Below are 24471 nucleotides of genomic sequence, written 5' to 3'. Positions count from 1 at the left end.
AAAATTCTTAAGTGAAATTATCCCCCCCCCCTCTATTTTAGTGTTTAACCCACTAAATTACGCATTACAACTTGTCTCTTTTTATTTACCTCTTATGGCTGCTTTTCCAAGGCGACTTACGACCAACTGACAGTCTAAATCCAGGTCAACTGGTTTATCAAGATAAACGTCCTCTGGCTGGGATCCAAAGCTCCGACTCCGCGATTGGTTAGAAAGAGTAGAAGAGGATCTTTGACTAAGCGGTGTTAAACCAATCAATGATTCATCACCGTATAAAAGAGGCTGTTGTGTAGATGCTAATTGGCTATCTGCAATAACAATAGATTTATCACCTGGATATATTGCCGGAAAAAAAACAACATTGTAAAGCGCGAGCAAGTAGTAGCACCAAACAAGAGTAGTAGCACAGCTAAACAGAAAATAAGAAAAAAACTCAGTGCTTTCTATTGGGAAATATTTTACCGTCTCAAGGGACAAAGATTACAAAAAGTGAGAAGCAAGAATAACAATATTCGTGAAACCTTAATAATAGAGAAGGCGTCCCCCCCACTTTTTTATGAGAAAAGACCCAATTTCTCGGTAAGAGTTGTTACTCGTTTGCTTAAAAATATTTTTTAACATCAGTGGTTTCTGCTGGGATACATCGTTTAGAACAACTCTTAAATTTAAACAAATAAATATATAAATAAATTAAAAATTTGTCCATAAGACTTTCCAGATTCTTAGTAGAAAACAGTAAAATCCAACCTTAAAATGGAGTAAGAACAAGTTTATTGTCAGATCTTAATAGAAAAGCCAGAAAAAGTAAATAAAATTGAATTTTAAAGTGTTCAGGACACACAGGTACCAAATATTTGTAAAATTCAATTTCTTATTTTTCTATATTGTAATGACAATAATATTCTTCATCATAATCAATCATTCGTCAATTACATAAGAGGCTACTGGGTAGATACCATTTTGCTATCTGTAACAGCAAAAGTGTTACTACATAGATAGATAGCCGAAATATATATATATATATATATATATATATATATATATATATATATATATATATATATATATATATATATATATATATATATATATATATATATATATACATATATATACCAGCCATCTAACACTAATGGTGATAATAAAGAAGCAAATATTTAATAACAATTGTTTCATGTTTTCAAAACATATAGCAGAATACTACTTTGCTAGATGTTTGTATATTAAGTATGTTATATATGTATTATTAAAAAATAAATGATACTGAAAAAAAGAACCTGAACAATATGCCAGAAAAAAAGAACCATTGCCAGTTCTGCCTGCTTCAAACACTATAGGAAACCTTTGCTGGAGGTAGAGAAGAAAAAGCTCTAGAAGCTCGCGGAAACAGAGGATGTCTGTAACATAAATTAATTGTGTATGCATAAATATGTTTAAATTAATTATTTATTTTTTATTAGTTATTTTTATACTGTTTTTATTTTTTATTATGACATTATTTTTATATTTATATTACTGTTTTTATTATTTTAATCGTTATTGATTATTATAATTATTTACTATAAATATTATGTACAAATATCTATAAATTGCTATTTCTATGGTTATAATACCTAGGTGAAATAAAACTTGAACTGCAAAAAGCAAGGGTTAACATATATAGACTAGGAAAAAAATATAACGCCCAAGTAGCCTTGTTAAAAAACCCGAATGAAAACAAATATATAAACCAACAGAACATGCCAATGTATAGAGGAGTTCATTCAGGAGCCCTTAAGTCAAGCGAAAGGGCGTGCAAAATCACAAACACAGAACGAAAATTAAAAAATCACAAGTTTTTGGAACATCTTGATATCATTCAAAATTCGACATAACCGATATGATTGGTTTTTTTTTAGCTCTCTTTCTCTATTTTTCTTTTTGTGTCCTTTTTAAATCTTATTTCAAGGGGTTTAAGGGTACTCCAAGCAAGCAAAAGCTTAAGGAGGGTTAATTGTTATGTTGTATTGTTTTTTTTTTTGTTTTTTTTAATAAAGGCCATTACTAAATCGAAATTGTAAATTGTTACCATTCAACAACCTTATCTATGACAGAATACATCATTTAATGTAAAAGAGATGCGTAAAAAGGCATAGACATTTCAGATTGACTGTTGGAGGCAGTAGTGACTACTATTTATTGTAAATGGAAGACTGGCAGGATCGACATAGGATCCGCTTCGAGCCATCATACAATCTTTAGTTTAAAGTTCTACCCTCTAGCAAATATTGTTTATTATAATCCTGCTTGAAGTTAATATTTGTAAAAAATGAACACTCATCATAGGCAGCGCGATAGCGCTGCCTAAGTAAAGAACGATGTGAGCACACTGTATTATTTTCGTTTTCTTCTTCTTTCTCCAGATCCGGGCACTTCGTATCGAAGGACTTGCCGTAGAAAATTCGTAAGGGGCTGATTCGACTGGAAATTGGAGTGGCTAGTCCCCTTTTTAACAGTCGAAAGTGATTGGAGGGCAACTAGCCCCCCCCCCCTTCACGCCCATCATTCTCCCAAACACATCCAATCAAAATTTTGAGATAGCCATTTTGTTCTGCGTAGTTGATTTCCAGATAGAAAACATGTTTTTGAGGAGGAAACTCCGCTACGACCCTCGGGGCAAGGGTTTTAAGTTATGCTCTGGGGGCTTATAAGGTTTTTATAGAAGGCGTTGTCGTAAAAACTTCAAAAAAGGCTCATTCGATTGGAAATTCAAAGGGCCCGTGCCCTTTTTAATAGTCGAAAGTGATTGGAGGGCAACTAGCCCTCCCCCACGCCCAGCACTCCCCCAAACACATCCAATCAAAATTTTGAGATAGCCATTTTGTTCAGCGTAGTTGATTTCCAGATAGAAATATGTTTTTGAGGAGGACACTCCCCCACAACCATCAGGGCAAGGGTTGTAAGCTATGCCCTGAGGGCATATAAGGTTTATAGAAGACGTTGTCGTAGAAACTTCAAAAAATTCTCATTCGATTGAAAATTCAATTGGCTAGTGCCCTTTTTAATAGTCGAATGTGACTGGAGGGAAACTAGCCCCCCCCCCCACGACCAGCATTCCCCCAAACACATACAATCAAAATTTTGAGATAGCCATTTTGTTCAGTGTAGTTTATTTCCAGATAGAAAATATGTTTTTGAGGAGGACACTCCCCCACAACCCGCGGGGCAAGGCATATAAGAACGATGTTGGCACAATGTATCATTGATAGTTTTTGTCCTTTAGAGAAGAGTACTTCGTATCGAAGGAGTTGTCGTAGAAACTTCGAAAAGGGCTCATTCAATGCGAAATTGGAGTGGCTTGTGCCCTTTTTCATAGTCGTAAGTGATTGAAAGGCACCTAACACCCCTTACACACCCGTCATTTCCTTCTAACACATCCAATCAGAATTTTGATAGAGCAATTTTGTTCAGTGTAGTGGATTTCCACATATAAATTATAATTTTGAGGAGGACACTCCCCCACACCCTTCCGGAAAAGGGTTGTAAGCTATGCACTGGGAGCATATAAGGTTTTTGCAGGAAGCATTGTCGTCGAAACTTCAAAAAAGACTCATTCTATTGCAAATTCTAAGGACTAGCGCCCTTTTTAATAGTCGAAAGTGATTGGAGGGCAACTAGCCCCCCTCTCACTCCCACCTTTTCCCCAAACACATCCAATCAAAATTTTGAGATATCCATTTTATTCAACGTAGTTTTAAGTTCTGTAAATTAGGTTACAACAAGGGTTGTAAGTTATGCCCTGGGGGTATATAAGGTTTTTTATAGAAGGCGATGTCGTAGAAACTTCAAAAAAGGCTCATTCGATTCAAAATTCAAAGGGCTAGTGTCCTTTTCAATAGTCAAAAGTGATTGGAGGGAAACTAACCCCCCTCTCACACCCACCTTTTCCCCAAACACATTCAATCAAAATTTTGAGATAGCCATTTTATTCAACGTAGTTTTAAGTTCTGTAAATTAGGTCTTTGAGGATCAAAATCCCCTCACAGCGCTAAGGACAAGGGTTGTAAGTTATGCCCTGGGGGCATATAAGGTTTTTATAGAATGTGTTTTCGTAGAAACTTCAAAAAAGGCTCAGTCCATCGGAAATTCAAAGGGCTAGTGTCCATTTTAATAGTCTAAAGTAATTGGAGGGCAACTAACCCCCTCTCACGCCCACCTTTTCCCCAAACACATCCAATCAAAATTTTGAGATAGCCATTTTATTCAACGTAGTTTTAAGTTCTGTAAATTAGATACAACAAGGGTTGTAAGTTATGCCCTGGGGGCATATAAGGTTATTATAGAAGGCGTTGTCGAAGAATCTTCAAAAAAGGCTCATTCAATTCAAAATTCAAAGGGCTAGTGTCCTTTTCAATAGTCAACAGTGATTGGAGGGCAATTAGCCCCCCTCTCACGCCCACCTTTTTCCCAAACACATCCAATCAAAATTTTGAGATAGCCATTTTTTTCAACGTAGTCTTAAGTTCTGTAAATTAGCTCTTTGAGAATGAGAATCCCCTCACAGCCCTAAGGACAAGGGATGTAAGTTATGCCCTGGGGGTATATAAAGTTTTATAGAATGCGTTGTCGTAAAAGCTTCAAAAAGGGCTCATTCGATTAGAAATTGAAATGACTTGTGCCCTTTTTAATGGTTAAATTGGAAGGCAACTAACACCCCTTCGACGCCCAACATTTCCCCAAACACATCCAATCAAAATTTTGAGTTAGCCACTTTGTTCCACGTAGTTAAAGCTCAGGAAATTATACCTTTGAGCAGAACACTCCCCCCACAGTCTTCAGGGCAAGGATTATAAGTTATGCCGTGGGGACATATAAGTTTTTATTGAAATCTTTGTCGTAGAAACTTGAAAAAGGGCTCATTCAATTGGAAATTCAAAGGGCTAGTGCCCTTTTTAGTAACCGAAAGTGATTTGAGGACAATTAGCCCCCCCCCCCTCTCACCCACCTTTTCCCCAAACACATCCAATCAAAATTTTTAGATAGCCATTTTGTTCAGTGTTGTGGATTTCCAGATAAAAATTATTTTTTTGAGCAGGAAATTCCCAGACAGCCCTCAGGGCAAGGGTTGTAAGTTATGCCTTAGGAGCATATAAGGTTTTTATAGAACGCGTCGTCGTAGGAACTTCAAAAAGGGCTCATTCGATTGAAAATTGAAATGGCTAGTGCCCTTTTTAATATTCAACAGTGATTGGAAGGAAGTTAACTCTGCTTCCAGGTCCACTGGTTCCCCAAACACATACGATCAAAATTATTAGATAGCCATTTTGTTTCACGCAGTTAACAGTTCAGGAGATTATACCTTTGAGCAGGATACTCCCCCCAGAGTCTTTAGGGCAAGGGTTATAAGTTATACCCTGGGAGCATATAAGGTTTTAATTGAAATCTTTGTCGTAGAAACTTAAAAATGGGTTCATTTCATTGGAACTTGAAAGGGCTGGTATACTTTCTAGTAATCGAAATTGATAGGAGGCCAGCAAACCCCCTCTCACGCCCACCATTTCCCCAAAAATACCCAATAAAAATTTTGATATAAACATTTTGTTTAACGTAGTCGAAAGATCTGGAAATTAGGTCTTTTAGGATGATAACCCCATCAGAGCCCTCAGTGCAAGGGTTGTAAGTTATGCCATGGGGGCATATAAGACTTATATAGAAAGTAGTTGTAGAAATTTAAAAAGGGGCTCATTTGATTGAAATTGAAATTGCCCTTTTTAATAGTCAAAAGTGAGTGGAGAGTAAATAACCCCCTCTCACGCCCACCATTTCCCAAAACACATTCAATCAAAGTTTAGAGGTAGCCATTTTGTTCAACGTAGTTGAAAGTTCAGGAAATTATGTATTTACGGGTGACAAACCCCCCAGAGTCTCCAGGGGAAAGGTTGTAAGTTATGCCCTGGGGGTATATAAGGTTTTTAATGATAGAGTGGTCGTAAAAACTTAAAAAGGGGCGCTTTCAATTGAAAATGGAAAAGGTTAGTGCCCTTTTTACTAGTTGAAAGTGATTGGAGGATAACTAACAACCGACTTATGCCCACCTTTCCCCCTGATGTATCTAGTAAAAATTTTCAGGGAGCCATTTTGTTCAACATAGTAGAAAGTTCTGGAAATTAGGTCTTTGAGGATGACAAACCCCTGGGGGTTGTCACACACCCCCAGGGCGGGGTATACAAAACTCGCCCCCCAGGGCAAGGGTTGTAAGTTATTCCCTGGGGGCATATAAGGTTTTTATTGAAAGCGTTGTCGTAGAAATTTCAAAAGGGCTCATTTGATTGGAAATTGAAAGGGCTAGTGCCTTTTGTTAATAGTTGAAAGTGATTGGAGAAAGACTAACGCCCCTCTCACGACCACCATTTTCCCAGACACATCCAACCAAAATTTTGAGATAGCCATTTTGTTTAACGTAGTTGAAAGTTCTGGAAATTAGGTCTTAGAGGATGACAACCACCTTCACAGCCCTTAGGGTAAGGGTTGTATTTTATGCCCTGGGGGTATATAAGGTGTTTATAGGAAGTTTTGTCGTAGAAACTCAAAAAGGGCTCATTCAATTGGAAATCGAAAGGCCTAGTGCGAAAGTGCTCGGAAGGCTTGAAATTTTTATAATAAAGATCGATGTGGGTCTAATGTATGATTTTTGTTGTTGTTGTTGTTGTTTAAACCAGGGCACTTCTTATCGAAGGAGTTTTCGCAGGAACTTAGAAAAGGGCTAATTTGATTGAAAATAGAAAGGGCTGATGCGCTTTTTAATAGTCTAAAGTATTGTTGATTGTAGGGAAACTAATCCCCCTCCCACGTCCTCCCTCACATTTGACTTTATGTTTAAAAACTAAATGTTGCCATAAGATTAAATCAAAATGCTCTGTGTTAATGCTAATTCCCAATAAGTCATCTCAGCAGTAGCCCAAGAACGACTGAGGGTATTACGTTCAAACTATCGGGGCTGCTTCTGCTCTTGAAATTTAACCAAATCATAATAGCGTAAGTGTATCCAAGCTATCATAGAAAGTAAACAGATTTTTTGCGAATGTTTCAAGTTTTCCATTTCAGGTCAACTAGAGGAGGCATGAAACTAAATTAAACACTACTATTTGTGTCCAGATTTTTAAAAGGGTGTATGTTGTTAAAAACTGCTGAAAATTTTTCTCCAGCATACTAATAGCAGGCCAAACTATAAATTCGTAAAAAACAAAAAGATTTAAAGTATTATGTTCTTCTTCCCTGAAAAGACTGTGTCAATATAAAACGAACAGAAATTAATTAATAAAACCTTTTCCACAAAATAAGTTTTTCAAAGAAAAGTAAAGAACTCCGTTAAACAAAAAATGAGCAAAAATAAAATCAAATAATCTACCAAGCGTGAAACTACCACAAATCAGCATCGATAAATAAAAGAAACCGAAAACGAACCGAGATTACAATAAATAACCGAGTCAAACTCAAAACGAGCAGAGATTAACATAAGTTGGGCTCAAAACCTCTATGCCTTCCCAACGCCAGAACATAATTTGCACTTTACTGAAAAAAATACAAATGAATGTGCATTGTCAGTGTCAAAACCTCTATGCCTTCCCAACGCCAGAACATAATTTGCACTTTACTGAAAAAAATACAAATGAATGTGCATTGTCAGTTTAATATACATATACTGATATTTAGTAATTAAAATGTTAATATTATTTGCTTTATTAAAGTTATAAAAGTAAATACATTTACATTTTTTTTCAGTAAAGTGCAAATTATGTTCTGGCCTTGGGAAGGCATTGGGGTTTTGAGTCCAACTTATGTTAATTTCTGCTCGTTTTGAGTTTGACTCGGTTATTTATTGTAATTTCTGTTATTGCAATATAATTTATTGTAACCTATGACATTTTGATTTCTCCATGAGTTGAGGTGAGATCAGCAGAAAGAACTTATAACTTTTCCATTTCTCCATGGGTTGAGGTGAAATCCACAGAATGAACCTATGGCTTTTCGATTTCTCTCTAGGTTGAGGTGAATTCAGCAGAAGGAACCTATGGCATTTTGGTTTCTTCATGGGTTGAGGTTAAATCAGAAGAAGGAACATACGACATTTCGATTTCTCCAAGGATTGAGATGAAATCCACAGAATGAACCTATGGCTTTTCAATTTCTCCATGGGTTGAGGTGAAATCAGCAGAAGAAACCTATGGCATTTTGGTTTGTCCATGGGTTGAGGTGAAATCAGCAGAATGAACCTATGGCATTTCGATTTCTCTATGGGTTGAGGTGAATTCAGCAGAATGAACCTATGGCATTTCAATTTCTCTATGGATCGAGGCAAATACAGCACATTGAACCTATGACATTTCGGTTTCTCCATGGGTTAAGGTTAAATCTGCAGAAGGAACCTATGACATTTCGATTTCTCCATGAGTTGAGGTGAGATCAGCAGAAAGAACATATAGCTTTTCGATTTCTCCATTGGTTTAGGTGAAATCAGCAGAAGGAACCTATGGCATTTCGATTTCTCCACGGGTTGAGGTGAAATCAGCAGAATGAACCTATGGCTGTTGGACTTCTCTACGGATCGAGGTGAGTTCAACAGAAGGAACCTATGGCATTTTGGTTTCTTCATGGGTTAAGGTGGAATCAAAAGAAGGAACATATGGCATTTCGATTTCTCCGAGAGTTGAGGTGAAATCAGCAGAATGAACTTATGACATTTGGATTTTTCTACGGGTTGAGGTGAAAACAGCAGAAGGAACCTATGGCATTTTGGTTTCTCCATGGGTTAAGGTGAAATCAGCAGAAGGAACATATGACATTTCAATTTCTCTATGGGTTGAGGTGAGTTCAGCAGAATCAACTTATGGCATATCAATTTCTCCAAGGGTTGAGGTGAAATTAGCAGAATGAACCTTTGGCTTTTCGAATTCTCGATGGGTTGAGGTGAAATCAGCTGAAGGAACCAATGGCTTTTCGATTTCTTCGTGGTTTGAAGTGAATTCAGCAGAAGCAACCTATGGCATTTCCATTTCTCCAAGGGTTGAGGTGAGATCCGCAGAAAGAACTAATGACATATCCAATTCTCCAAGGGTTGAGGTGAAATTAGCAGAAGGTACTTTTAAAATTTTAAACTCTTCATGGGTGGAACTGAAATTAGCTGAAGCAATCAATAAAATTTCGAATTCTTTGGTGTTTTAGGCGAAGTCAACAAAATGTTCCAATTACTTATTAGACTGTTTAATGGTTAAACCAAAATCCGAGGAATCTACCTTTTACTGATTAGTTCCTGCAAGGGGTTAAGTAAGTTTAGTAAAAGGAATCTACGACTTATTGATTTCTTCATGGAGTCAGGTGAACTCACCAGAAGGAATCTATGGCATTCCAATTTCTTCATGTGTTGAGGTGAATTCAGCAGAAGGAACCTATGGCATTTCGATTTCTCCATGGGTTGAGATAAATTCAGCGGAAGGAACTTATGGCTTATCAGTACCTCTAAGGGGTGAGGTAAACTTAGTAAAAGGAACCTACAGCATTCTGATTTCTTCATGGATTGAGGTGAACTCACCAGAAGGAACCTGTGACATTTCAATTTCTTCATGGTTTGAGGTGAATTCAGCAGAAGGAACCTACGGCTTTTCGATTTCTCCATGGGTTGAGGTAAATTCAGCAGAATCAACTTATTGCTTTTCGATTCCTCCATGGGTTGAGGTGAACTCAACAGAAGGAATCTATGGCATTTCAATTTCTTCATGGATTGAGGTAAACTCAGCAGAAGGAACTGTGACAATTCAATTTCTTCAGGGTTTAGGGTAAATTCAGCAGAAGAAACTTATGGCATTTCGATTCAGTATCGTTGGTGCTAAAACAATTTTTCTCTGTATTAATTTTTCGTGATTCAGTATCGTCAGCATAGCGATTCAGTGATTCTTTGATGCTTAAACAATTTTTTCTTTATATTAATTTTTCGTCATTCAGTATCGTGATTCGTGGTTCGTTGATGCATAAAAAATTTCCATCTGTATTGCCGTAATATTTTACTTCCTCTTATTGGGTTCTTTCCTCCTAATTAATTAAAAAAGAACTTTCCAAAAAAGAGGTTTTCAAACGACCGATATTACTATGAAAAAATAAATGAAACCCAAAACAAACAGACATTAAAGTATATGATCATATTTAACATAAAGATAACAGATACTGGTATAAATGAATAAATAAATATCAAAAGAGTAAAAATTAAACTGAATAGTCAAATCAAACCTAAAACGAACAAGAATTACTAAAAACAGGAGTTTGGCTACTGCCACCTTTCCCCTCCCCTATCCAGAAAAAGTTCCAAGGCCTATTGCGTCATTTGCGTTTTATTGAAAACTATATGTATTTTGAACGGTGTGCTTTAGTTTTTCAAAACTCGACGATAAATAAAAAAATTAATCACTACAATAATCAAAAACCCATGAAGATAAACGGAGAATTTCGTAAATATTTTGATAAAAATAAATAAAAGTTCAAATGGGGATAAAATCCTTTTAATAGACAGGGTTTCACAAACAGTGATAGAAATTCACAAAAATGCCAGATATTTTGGTTACATATGCAGTGACCATCATCAGTAATAAAACTAAACTAAAACAATTTAAAACAATGGTTTATATACAAAATCAAATAAAACTACATATTTTTTAATTCTCGAATTCTTTTCAAAGCAAAGGCGGATGCTAGCCTCTTTGACCTTCTTGGGGTTTGTTCATTAGCGTTTAATGATATAGCACTTGGACAGAGGTCAACTACATTGATTGAATTGAACTTTACTCTGTCAGATTTTAATAAATTATCGTAAATTGATAATACCAATCTAAATATCAATCAATCAATCAATCAATAATATAAATCAATCTACGATAATTTATTAAAATCTGAAAGAGTATTGACTATTGTTTTAAATTGTTTTAGTTTAGTTTTACTACTGATGATGGTTACTGCATATGTAACCGAAATATCTGGTATTTTTGTGATTTTCTATCACTGTTTGTGAAACACTGTCTATTAAAAGTATTTTATCCCTATTTAAACTTTTATTTATCGTTATGGAAAAGCAGTGTGGTCTCTGAAATTATCAACGTCATGTTTTGATAAAATTTTACTTACTTTCTCCGGGTTGTTTCTGTCTAATAAGTCCATATGATATTAGTGTTTTTGTAACAGAAATGGCGAGTGATTCTATGTCAACTTCCGTTTCCTTTGCTTGTACCTTCAAAAGGGTTCGTGACAGTACATTATGCATTAGCTCCCTAAAATAAAATAAAACTACTGTAAATTTGCATATTTTAAACGAATACTTTTAATAATTTAAAGTTGTAAATTGCAATTTAAACAATTAAAAATATTTTTCCAAACTTAGATTCATTAAAATTTCCTACTATTAACAACTCACCGCAGCACCAAGCCGCCTGAGGCCAAAACAAGCTACGCACGCTCCTCCTCCATGCCAATCTATTCGATACCTCTCTATTTACACCCTCCCAAATCTCAACTTGGCTTCAGTTAAAAGAATAAGTTTTCTTATGGAAAAACTTAAACCAAAATGACCAGCCAATAAAACCACAGAAAACAAAATAGCGCAAAACGACAAAAAAAGAGAAAAATTGTTTTTAAGAAACAATTAGAAAATAAAATATTCAAAGGTTGTGACAGAAAAAGAAAAAAATAAGGTGCAATAAGAAACAATAATAAATAAAAGATTCAGGTGAAGATAACAGCCGAAAGCAAGTGACAATAAAAAAGGGAGAGAAATGTAAATATCTCACGTGTATTAAACAAAGTACATTTAAGCACATATGAGGAAAAATTAGAACTATGTATGGTCTTCACGAATAAATAACTTAGCTAAAACACTGACAATTTTGTTCTGAAAAACTATGAAAGTATCATAAATTCTTGACTTGGGCCATCATTTTCAAGAAGAACCGCAATTGGTTGTAAAACAACAACAAGTAAAACAATAGGGAATTTATTTAAGGTGGTGAAATTTTTAAACAAATTTCATTTAATTTTAAGAAATTTTAAAGAAATTTATTTAAATAAATTTCACTGTTCTTGGATAAATTTCCTATAGTTTTACTTATTCTTGATTTATGATGGAAATGCAGAGTGGTCTTCGGCGTTATTTATAAATGGTTTTAAAATTACTACTACTGCTACTAGTAAAATTTCACTGCAGCACCAAGCACCTGAGGCCAATAAAGGTGCGGACGCTCTTCCTCCAACCCAATCCGTTGAGAGCTCCGCTATTTACCCCGTCCCAAGGAATTCCAGTTTTCTTTAGATCCTGCATTATACCTTTTCCCACCCCATTCGGAGACGACTTGGTTTCTGTTTTGCTTCATAAGGATGGTCAAAAAGTACAATCTTTGGCAATCTGCTATCCTTCATCCGTAAAAGAAAAAACCTTTTGTTTAAATTACAAACAGTAAATTAAAAAAAACAAAAAAAAACACTAGACTTAAAAAAACAAGAAAATGAAACACTAAATTGAAAAAAAAACAAAAAAATTAAACACTAAAATTGAAAAAAAAATGAAGCACAAAAATTGAAAACAATACTAAAAACAAAAGAGAGAATGCTGATGTAATCAAACAGAAGAGAAAAACTTTTTTTTGGATGTCCCAGGGGCAGTGTTTCTTTCTCCTTTACAACCTTTCTTTCATTATTGCCATAAAAAATGAGGCAAAGCCACATTTTTCATACTGCTATACGATCTATCTAACATACGCTAAAACTATTCGTAGACTGTTCTCCTGGAGAACATTCAACAAATCTTCTTCTGTATTTCGAAGCGCTCACAATTAAAAACTGTCATCACCGTAGCTTACAATATTCAGACTTGGGTCACAGACTTATTTCCCTATTCTTTCAAACTATTTTCAACAGTGAATAAAGAGCCTGGACTATTCTACATTCTATCCCTTCATTGCATCCACCATCTTTATCTAACCATACTACCCAGATAAATGGAGCTATCTACTTGATCCATCTTTTCATACTCAACTTCACTTCTCCACCTTCACTTATTCCTAGCAAATGAAGTTGCTATGTAATATAGCTGTTGCAAAAGTTATAGAAAAACACAACCAATAGATTTCAAACCATGCTTGGAAACAGCTCCTCCTACACTAGTTACACTGTCAAAGCTCTCCTTCCTCACTTTTGCTGCAAGTACCTGTGTTCTTCTTTATTTTTGTGTTTTCCTCTTTTTTTTAAGGTTTTCTTCCTAGAAATTATAGTACTCTTTGTGTTGTTTTTTGTTTTCTTCGTATTGCTCCGTTATTTTCTTTTTTGTATGAAGACGGGTTTTTAAAAAATAATAATAATAATAATAAAACCTCCAGAAAACCATTCATTTGCTATCATTCTTGTTTAGGACGCTCAGATCATCTGTATAAACTAAAAATAAGAGATTTTTAACTTTCTGTTAAATATATGCTCTACCATAGCCTTCATCGTATTCCTAAGGACAAATTCGATCAAAGCAAAATCCATGTAAGTGGGGAAAGAACACGACCCCGCTTAACTCCTTATTCAACACCAAATCAGCTGCTAATCTCACTTCCTACCTTAAGCACAGTAATAATATATCCGTAGATAGCTATGATCATTAAAATGTACTTATCTGGCATACAATACAAGGGTAGGACCTTCACTAAAGCTCTTCAATAGGCTGAATCAAATGCCTGCTAATAAGAACTGAACACAGAACTGAACTGAAACGCAGAACTGAAGAGGTCTGAGGATTCAGGCACTTCAAAATTATTAATATTAATATAAGTAAATTTCAAAATTATATAATCAAAATTATATTTGAAAATCATATAAATTGTTAAATTATATAATTCAAATTATATAATTATTATTAATAATTTTAACAATTAACATAAATATAATTATTAAAATTCGGACAACACATCCTCTTCCCTTCCAAAAAACCGCACCCTTCTTCTCTTAAAGCCTAAGCATCTCTATGTCCGAAAATTATAAACTGAGCAATTTGATTCCTATAGAAACCAAGCTAATGTCTCTATACTTACCACACTCACTCCTATCACCTTTCTTATGATGGAGATTAATTAAAGTTTTCCTAGAATCACTAGGTAAATCCTTTCTTAAATTAAATAAAAAAAGAAGTTTTTCAACTGAAAGTAAGGAGCAACATCAAAACTTAAAACCAACAGAAATTATTACGTATATGATTGGGTTCACCCCCTAGTCAATACCTCGCTCTTTAAGCTAAAGTTCGAATTTTGTTCCAATTCTTTAAGAATGACTTTTTAATCACGAAGGCCGTTTTTTTATCACGAAGAACTTTTTATTCACGAATGCGAATAAATAGTACTAAAAAACTTTAGCGCAAAGAGCCAGGTATTGACTACGGAGCGAAACCAATCATACACGTAACAGTGTTCGTTTTAAGTTTTGATGTTGCTCCTTACTTTCAGTTGAAAACTTGTTTTATTATTTGATTTCTGATCTTATTTTTTTTTAAATAATGCAGGGAAATCCGACACCCTCTTCAAAGCAATGTCCCTTCCCCCATGGAAACAACCTCCCACGTAACTCCCCCCCTCAACTACCAGGAAAAATTCCCCTAAAGACGGTAGTATACTTACCAATAATCAATACTATATGTAAACATTGGGCAATGTTCATAACTTGCAGCCCGGCCCTCGGGGACTGTGGGGCATTAATTCATCCTCAAAGACATAGTTATTATATTTTTCAACCATTTTCAACAAAATGGCTATCACAAAAACTTGATCGGGTGAATTTGGGAAAAATGAGCATGGGAAAAATGAGCATTGCCCTCCCTTTTTTGGTCACTTAAAAAGGGCACTAGAACTTTTAATTTCCGTTCGACTGATCGCTCCTGCGATATTCTAGGACTATTGGGTCGATACGATCACCCTGTTGAAAAAAAATAAACAAAAAACAACAAACAAACACGCATCCGGGATCTTTCTTATGGCAAAAAATACAAGATTCTTCATTTTTGCAGAGAGGAGCTTGAAACCTTAACAGTAGACTTCTCTAAAACAATGAATCTGATGGTGTGATTTTCATTAAGGCTCTATGACTTTCAAGGGGTGTTTCCCCCTTTTTTTCGAAAATAAGGCAAATAAGACATAACTTTTGATGGGTAACTCTAAACTTGATTAAAATTATATATTTGAAATCAGCATAAAAATCTAATTCTTTTGATGTATCTATTGGTATCAAAATCATTTTTTAGAGTTTAGGTTACTACTGAGCCGGTTCGCTCCTTACTTACAGTTGGTTACCACGAACTGTTTGAAAAATCATACTTTTAGTCTCCTGCAATTTATTTCTAGCTTCACAGCCCCGATATTTTGAAAACCCATTTGCCACACTATCAGTACCTGACGCATTAGTATTTTTTTTAATCCAAAAAATAATAAAATTTTTTTGAATAAAACAATCCAAATAAATAATAAAAAGTACGTCTTTAACTGCTCTTCGCACAATAAATTTTCCTTCACTTCTAAATTGTTCGTTCTTTTCCTGCAACATTTCCTGCAAATTTATCATGGTGTATCCCCTTCTGAAATGTTCTGCCCATCTCTATTAACACTTTCCTTATCACTAATCCTGTGTTTTGCCCAATTCCTGTGTTACTGTGCCCAATTCCTGTGTTTAGCTGGGACTTGTCCAAACTGACTACTTACACTCAATTGCTTAACATGCCAATACAAGTAAGGAGTTTGAAGTAAGGAGTACGAGTCGATCTAGTTTTGTAAATAGAAATTATTCAGTTAATTTGTGGAATGGTTTCCCGGAAAGCATTAGTCAGAAAATCAGTTCCAGTTTAAAATTAGATTAAAAAAGCTTTTTTTTTGGGTGGGAATTATATATTTTTGATTGTTGTTTGTAATATTTTTTTTTTTTTTTATACGGGAGAGTTAAATAGTATTGAAAGGTATGAAAAGAGTAGGAAGAGTGAATGAGTATATAAAACGTCATACGTTCTTACCATTTCTACGTTTGTTGATAATGTTATTTCAAAAATGTGGTAAGTACCAGGTACGTATGATGTAATTAATAGTTGAAAATAAAAGTCATCTCATCTCAACACTTTACTTTTGTGTCGTTTGGCTTCATCTTCCACATCCTAACAATTTTGTCCATGACGTCCATTTTAATCTATTAATTAAAAAAAAATTTCCGAAAATTAAGTTTTTCAAAGAAAAGTAAAGGCCATATTAAACTTAAGCTCAGGAGATATGAATACCTGTTAAAATTCAAACTCAAAACAACCAGAAATAACTATTAAAGAATAAATGAAACCCAAAACGAACGGAAATGACATAAACAATCATAGCAAAAAACATCCAACAGGTACTAACATAAATTAATAAATGGATCTCAAAGCGAGTAATGCTTAAATTGAATATGAAAATCAAGCTTAAAACGACAAAAATATTTTGTTATTAAAGTATAAATGAAACTTAAAAAGAACAGAAATTAAATAAACAATCAATGCGAACAAACATACAATGTATATTAATGTAAATTAATAAATAAATCTTAAAACGAATGAAACTTAAATTTAATATGCAAATCAAGTTTGAATCGAATAAAAATAACTACAAACAAGAGTTTGGGTATCGCCTGACTGCAGAAGCCTAAAACCTACTGCATCATTGGCGCTTTACTGAAAAGTATACGAGTCTTGAAAAGTCTTGGGAAGTATAAACAAAATCAAATTGAATATTAGATATATAATGACATTAATTGTTGAAAGATCCATCAGTTCAAGATTTTTTTTAACTGTAATTTTTATTTTCATTTTCAATGCTGTAAGAACTGGAAAAGAATAAATTTGTAATATAAGAGTAATTCATTTTCAGTGAAGCACCAATGACGCAAAAGGCTTTAGGTTTTTGCAGTTAAAGAAGGGGGCAGTATCCAAATTTTGTTTGTAGTGAAACTATATTTGTCTTGACCAATCTTGGAGAAAAACTAATAAATCCAGCTGAATATTTGGATGCACAATGATATTAATTGCTGTAAGCTCACCATTTAAAAATTTTATTGCACTTTTAATTTTTATTTCTAGTATTCAGTACAAAAGAAAACATTTGTAATATAATTCGTTTTCAGTAAAGCGCCAATGACGCAGTAGGTTTTAGGCTTCTGCAGTGAGGCGATACCCAAACTCTTGTTTGTAGTTATTTTCATTCGATTCAAACTTGATTTGCATATTCAATTTAAGTTTCACTTATTTTACGATTTATTTATTCATTTACATTAATATATATTGTATGTTTGCTCGCATTGATTATTTATTTAATTTCTGTTCGTTTTAAGTTTCATTTATACTTTAATAGCAAACTATTTTTTTTCGTTTTAAGCTTGATTTTCATATTCAATCTAAGCATTACTCGCTTTAAAATCTGTTTACTTATTTATATTATTAATCTTGGTATGTTTTTTGCCACGGTCATTTATTTAATTCCTGTTAGATTTGGGTTTTACTTATACATTAATAGTAATTTCTGATCGTTTTGAGTTTGAATTTTAACAGTTATCCTTTTATCCAGACAATCAGTTTAATATGGCCTTTAATCCTCTTTGAAAAACTAACTTTTCTGAAAGTTTTTTAAATTAATTTTTGTTCGTTTTTGATTGCAAAAAGTTTCAAGTTTTTATTGCATGGGGGGGGGATGCTTACTGTCCGATTATTCTTTACTTTAAAAAACAGATATAGAACTCTCAATTAATAAATCGAATGAGGCTTTTTTCAAAGTCTATACGATTACCTCTTTGATAAAAACCTTATATATGAATAATAGACAGCTTGCATAACTTGTGGACAGCGATTGGCTACAATGAATGGATTAAAAAAATAGCTCCAATAAGGGTGTTTTGACCATTTCACTTGCTGACACAAAGAGATCACGACTGTTTGGAATTGACCTTAATAGGATTTTGTGTGCCAAAGCAATTTTGCATCTATCAAAGAGTATGTATTTTAAACTTACAATTGGATAATTATAATAGATTCACTATGTATACTTCCCATACAAAACTTTACTTTATTAAAGTCTTTGGGGTGGGGGCGGTGTAGTTGGCTGAAGGAAGAAAATTTTAGCGCAGACAGTGGGAGAGGGGAGGGTGAGGTTGGAGGCTCCTCCTATGCGGGGTGGAGCATTACTTGTCTCTCCTGTTCCCAATTTAGGAGAGCAGACACAATCATTGGGCAGTATAATATTGGACCATATGATCTTTGGAAGACGTTAAACTACTCAAAATAATTCATATTTTCAGTTATTGCAGGATTGATTTAATACATATTGGAATGGTGAGGCCCCTGGCCCATCATTTGGGTGAGCCTCAACTCACAATATGCAATTTTGATTAATTGTTCCGCGTTATGTGCATATATTATTCTATATATGTTATTTTAAGTAGTACTTTTATTGCCTAGTGCTCATTTTTAAGCTTTGAGATAAAAACACAATCTTTAATAGAATCAGTGGTGGGGGGAAGTCTCCCCCCTCACAAGCATAATTAAGCTGCGATAAAAAAATTAAAACAGACGAATTTATATGTCTTTTGAAAATGTCTTTTTTCAAAGACACAAACAAAATCGTCTAAAGGAACCTGAAGTGCTATCTCTGACATTTCCATTGATTCTTTATTCCCGTTACTTTCAGATGAAAAATTTAGAATATTATCGAATGGGTTTAGTCGTCCCCTCCCTGAATAATTCACATTTGGAAAACCCACACCTGGGAAATTCCTCCCCCCTCAAAGAACATTTTCTTTTCCTGCTGATAAATCCCCCGCGTTAATTTCCACCCAGCAGAAGTTTCCCACCCGTGGAATATGCTCCTCAAAACATATTCCCCTCAGATAATTTCGGATATTCATTAAAATGGAAGCTGAAAATTTTACTCAACTTTTTAGGTCAGAAACAATGCTTTAGCGTTACCTAAGTAAAGAGCCATTAAGGGTTCAGTGAATTAATACTGGGCAGTTTTTCCAGAGGCCCTTTATGTGGAAGAGGTGGTCGCATAAACTTTGGAGCGGGGTTTAGAGAATTGCATATTAAAATCTATAGTGCCCTTACACCAGGGGCGGATCCAGATTTTTTAGGGGGGGGGCGCAAAATAGGTTAATCCGATAAAATTTTGTTAGGAGCAAGTTTAATTAACGCAATCTTGCGTTAATTAAGTAAATTACATTAATTTAGACTATGTTAGGGGCAGGCGCTCCCTTGCCCCTCCCCCGGATCCACCACTGCCTTACACTCTCTGTTTCTTTCCTTGTTAGGGAGGAGAGCAGATACCTAATAGGTGTGTGTTAGTACCAAAACATTCTACCTATCATTGAGCCTTCAGTTATAAATAGAACTAGTTCACAGGTTGGGGTGGGGGAAAAGGGTGTGGGGGGGTATTCGCCCTTCGATCGATTTTGACTCGTAAGAGTTGGACTAAAACTTCCAATTTCCAATCAAATGAGCCCTCTCTGAAGTTTATACGAGAATCCCTTCTTGCCCCCGGGCCCTGGGGGGTTTTGTCGACGCCAGAGTTTTGTTACTTAACCTTTCAACTATTTTTAACTAAATTTTTATCTGATGCATTTAGGGCGTGGAGAACGGGGGGGGATAGTTGCCCTCCAATATCTTTTGACTCTTAAAAAGTGAACAAGAACTATCAATTTCCAATCAAATGAGCCTTCTCTAAAGTTTATAAGAGTATCCCTTCCATAAGAAATAATATGAAGGATTCGAAGAATCCTTAACTTACAACTCTTGCCCTGAGGGCGGTGAGAGATTTGTCTTTCTCAAAGTCCTAATTTCCGGACCTTAAAACTACGTTTAATAAAATGGCTGTCTTAAAATTTTGATTGGATGTGTTTGGGGAAAACCCGGGCGTGAGAGGGGTGTTAGTTGCCCTCAATTCACTTTCGACTAATTAAAAGGGCACTAGACCTTCGAATTTCCAATCGAATGAGCCTTTTTTGAATTTTCTACGACAACGCCTTCTATAAAAACCTTCTATGCCCCCACGGCATAACTTATAACCCTTTCCCCGAGGGTTATGGGGGAGTGTCCTCCTCAAAAATATCAGTTCTCTCCGAAAATCAACTACGCTGTACAACATGGCTATCTCACAATTGTGTGTGGCTGTGTGTGGGGAAAGGAGGGGCGTGGGGGAGGGCTAGTTGCCCTTCAATCATTTTCGACTATTAAAAAGGGCACTAGGTTTTTGAATTTCAAATCGAATGAGCTTTTTTGAAGTTTCTACGACAACGCCTTCTACAAAAACCTTATATGCCCCTAGGGCATAACTTAAAACCCTTGCCCTGAGGGTTGTGGGGGATTGTCCTCCTCAAAAACATGTATTCAATCTGGAAATCAACTACGCTGAACAAAATGGCTATCTCAAAATTTTGATTGGATGTGTTTGGGGGACTGATGGGCGGGGGGGGGGGGATAGTTGCCCTCCAATCACTTTCGACTATTAAAAGGGCACGATCCCTTTGAATTTCCAATCGAATTAGCCTTTTTTGAAGTTTCTACGACAACACCTTCTATAAAAAACTTACATGCCCCCAGGGTTATCTTAAAACCCTTGTCCTAAGGGTTGTGGGGGAGTGTCCTCCTCAAAAATATATTTTATATCTGGTAATCAAGTCCCCTGTACAAATTGGATATCTCAATATTTCAAATGGATGTGTTTGGGGGAATGATGGGATTGGGGGGGGGGGGGCCAGTTACATTCCAATCACTTTTAACTATTAAATAGGGCACTAGCTCTTTAATTTCCAATCGAATGAGCCAGTTTTGAAGTTTCTACGACAAAGCCTTCTATAAAAACCCTATATGCCCCCAGGGCATAACTTAAAACCCTTGCCCTGAGGGTTGTAGGGGAGTGTCCTCCTCAAAAATATATTTTCTTTTAGGAAATCAACTACGCTGAACAAAATGGCTATTTCAAAATTTTCATTGGATGTGTTTGGGAGAATGATGGGCGTGGGGGGGGGCTAGTTGCCCTCCAATCACTTTCGACTATTAAAAAGGACACTAGGTTTTTGAATTTCAAATTAAATGAGCTTTTTTGAAGTTTCTACGACAACGCCTTCTACAAAAACCTTATATGCCCTTAGGGCATAACTTAAAACCCTTGCCCTGAGGGTTGTGGGGGAGTATCCTCCTCAAAAACATGTTTTCTATCTGGAAATCAAATGCGCTGAACAAAATGGCTATCTGAACATTTCGAATGGTTGTGTTTGGGGAACTGATGGGCGTGGGGGGGGGGCTGTTGCCCACCATTCACTTTCGACTATTAAAAAGGGCACTAGCCCTTTGAATTTCCAATCGAATTAGCCTTTCTTTAAGTTTCTACATCAGCAACTTCTATAAAAACCTTATATGCCCCCAGGGCAGAACTTAAAAACCTTGCCCTGAGGGTTATGGGGGAGTATTGTCCTCAAAAATATATTTTCTATTTTGAAATAAACTACGCTGAACAAAATGGCTATTTCAAAATTTCTATTGATTGTGTTTGGGAGAATGATGGGCGTGGGGGGGGGGCTAGTTGCCTTCCAATCACTTTTGACTATTAAAAAGGGAACTAGCTTTTTTAATTTCCAATCGAATGAGCCTTTTTTGAAGTTTCTACGACAACGCCTTCTATAAAACCTTATATGCCCCCAGGGTATAACTTAAAACCCTTGCCCATAGGGCTTTGGGGGATTGTTTATCTCAAAAACATATTTTCTATCTGAAAATCAACTGAGCTGAACAAGATGGATATCTAAAAATTTTGATTGGATGTGTTGGGGGAAATGATGGGCGTGGGGGGGGGGGGCTAGTTGCACTCCAATCACTTAAAAAGGGCACTAGCCCTTTGAATTTGCAATCGAATGAGACTTTTTTGAAGTTTAGACGACAACGTCTTCTATAAAAACCTTATATGCCCCCAGGCCATAGCTTAAAACCCTGGCCCTGAGGGTTGTGGGGGAATGTCTTCCTCAAAAAAATAGTTTCTATTTGGAAAACAACTACGCTGAACAAAATGGCTATATCAAAATTTTGATTGGATGTGTTTGGGGTAATAATGGGCGTGGTGGGGCTAGGGGCCCTGCAATCATTTTCGACTATTAAAAAGGGAACTAGAACTCTCGATTTCCAATCGAATCAGCCCCCTTTGAAGTTTCTACGACGACCCGTTCCATATGAAGTGCCTCTGGGAAAAAAATAATAATAATAATAAAACATTGGAGCCGCATGGCCTTTACTATTGGCAACGCTACAGCGTTGCCTCTGATACTTTAATTTTTCAATCTATCACTCAAAAACATCTTATACAACCCCCTCTATATTCTACTTAACTTATAGCTTTTCGCTAATGTTTTTAGCTGCGTTTCTAAATTTCTTCCTAATAATACAATACCTAATAATACCTAATAATACAATAAATTTTAAAATATATAATAAAACAGACGATTTTAATTTTGAAATAGTTAATTTTCCATTTCCAAAAAGTAATATTTATTCAAATATAACATTCATCGTATTTTTCCCAACTATTTAGATATGCAAGAATTTGTACATCGATTTTAGAAATAGATGTATGTTACTTAGCAAGAAGCTAATCATAAGAGGTTTTTCCGCCAATAAACTTGCTTGGCAATTTAAAAAGCTTTGTTTTAAGTACAGTCAGCTTTTGCATAAGTATAATAAAAGTTATCAAGATATCTTGAATGATATTCTACGGTGACTGGTTGACGGAATTGGTTTATCTTCCCGGTTGTTGAGGGTTGGATTGCGACACCTGTGGTAAAGATTATGGTGGAATATTCGGAATTTAACTCTTAGAATTTGAGTGAAAGTGAAACTGTTCCGGGTGAAGGACTAGTGTTATTTATTTGATTGTATTTAAATGGGTTGAAGTTCGGCTCTCAGTGTTATTTGAAGGTTGGTTAAGAATGTTTGAAAAAAATTTTTCTGGGGTATATATTTTTATTTTTGGGATGTTTTGGATTTTGTTTATGTTTATTCCATTGGTGGCACTATATGGGGGTATGCCAGATTATGGCATGGCGCGCTCAATTGCCTGGGTAATGAAATTTAAGCGCCGAAACCCATTTAGGCAATGAGTTTTCATCTGACGAGCCCCAATATATGGTGATCACCTTGGGAATATAATGTTTTTGTAGATTTAAGGTGCTATAGCTTGGTTTTGGAACATTGACGTATGCTTATTGATGCTGATTTTGCTCTATTTTGGAGTTGATTTTCGGACTGTCGGATTGGTTATACTGTTTTGTCCTGGGGAACTGGATGGATGAGTAGGGTCTAGACCTTGTTCAAGTGCTCATTTATTTCAGTTACTAAAGTAGGAAGACAGTTTTTTTTTTTTTTTTTTTTTTTTTTTTTTTTTTTTTTTTTTTTTTTGCCAGGTGATTACCGTAATACACTATATGATTTCAGGTTGGATCTAGTGCTGGTGGAGGAATTGTTTAAAAAATTTTTCCCCGACAGACCTTAACCCTGATCCAGGTTTTAACCTGAGACGGATAATTGTTCTGGGAAGTAATTTTATTTTTGGTTTTGGGTTGTTTTTCGGTGTTATGGCTAATGGAAATATGCTTGATTTTTGGATATGATTTGGATTTTGTTTTGTTTGTCGTTTTTTGTTTTTTACTTTGTTATTAATGGTAAATTATAATTCTAGTAATATTAAAAGAGGTCTACCGGATATTGGTAGGTGGACTGGTCGTTGTTTTATCTGCCGAGATAATTTAACCCCTAGGGCTATGGTACAAATCACATTATATAAAACCAATTTTAAATGTTTGTTTAGGGGTAGGGTAAATTTTAAAAAAAATAATATAATTTATTTGTTGGAGTGTAAAATTTGTGGCTTACAATATGTGGGGGAAAGTATTAATAACATATATGAGAGATTTTCGGGGCGCAAAAGCACAATTAAAGGTAAAAAAACGAATAGCTATCTAGTACAACATTGTAATAATGGTACCTGTGCTTTAACTGATTTAACCATTACGATTTTAGAAAATTTGGAATTAAGTAATATAACTAAAGAAGAGAAAAATATAAATTTACGTAAACGTGAAGACTATTGGATCCATACCCTCGGTACTGCTTATCCGTTCGGGTTGAATGATCGAGTGGCTAAATATGGAGACATCTCTAATGTTGTTGTTATTTGTATAAATGGTTTAATGGACCATCCTTATTTTAATCATCCAGTTAAAAGTAAAACTCGATCAAGAGGGCATAGGAAAAATAATAAAAAAAGAATATAGATTTAGACATCTATTTGAAGGATTTGTGCATACTATTTGAGTCTAATGGTATGGCTAGCATAATAAAATGTTTGAATAAGTTATCAAAAAATAATTTAATAAAATTATTTTGGAATG

General features: G+C 35.2%; 1 protein-coding gene across 1 annotated transcript in view; it reads right to left on the bottom strand.

Annotated features, from left to right (window-relative positions):
* LOC148943344 (helicase POLQ-like) overlaps positions 1–24471 on the bottom strand; it is a 137341-nt gene that overhangs the window by 45742 nt on the left and 67128 nt on the right. The window contains exons 9-10 of the mRNA XM_089101888.1: positions 11149–11291; positions 90–308 (exon numbers count right to left, since the gene is read on the bottom strand). Coding sequence (XP_088958014.1) covers positions 90–308; positions 11149–11291 — 362 coding nt within the window. The remainder of the gene's footprint in view (positions 1–89; positions 309–11148; positions 11292–24471) is intronic.

The sequence above is a fragment of the Artemia sp. Qi Xiang Cuo genome, chromosome 15 (genome assembly GCF_049724085.1).
Source record: "Artemia sp. Qi Xiang Cuo chromosome 15, ASM4972408v1, whole genome shotgun sequence".
NCBI classification, from domain to species: domain Eukaryota; kingdom Metazoa; phylum Arthropoda; class Branchiopoda; order Anostraca; family Artemiidae; genus Artemia; species Artemia sp. Qi Xiang Cuo.
Note: the sequence above shows the minus strand (reverse complement) of the source record. Positions and strands in the feature narration are given on the sequence as shown.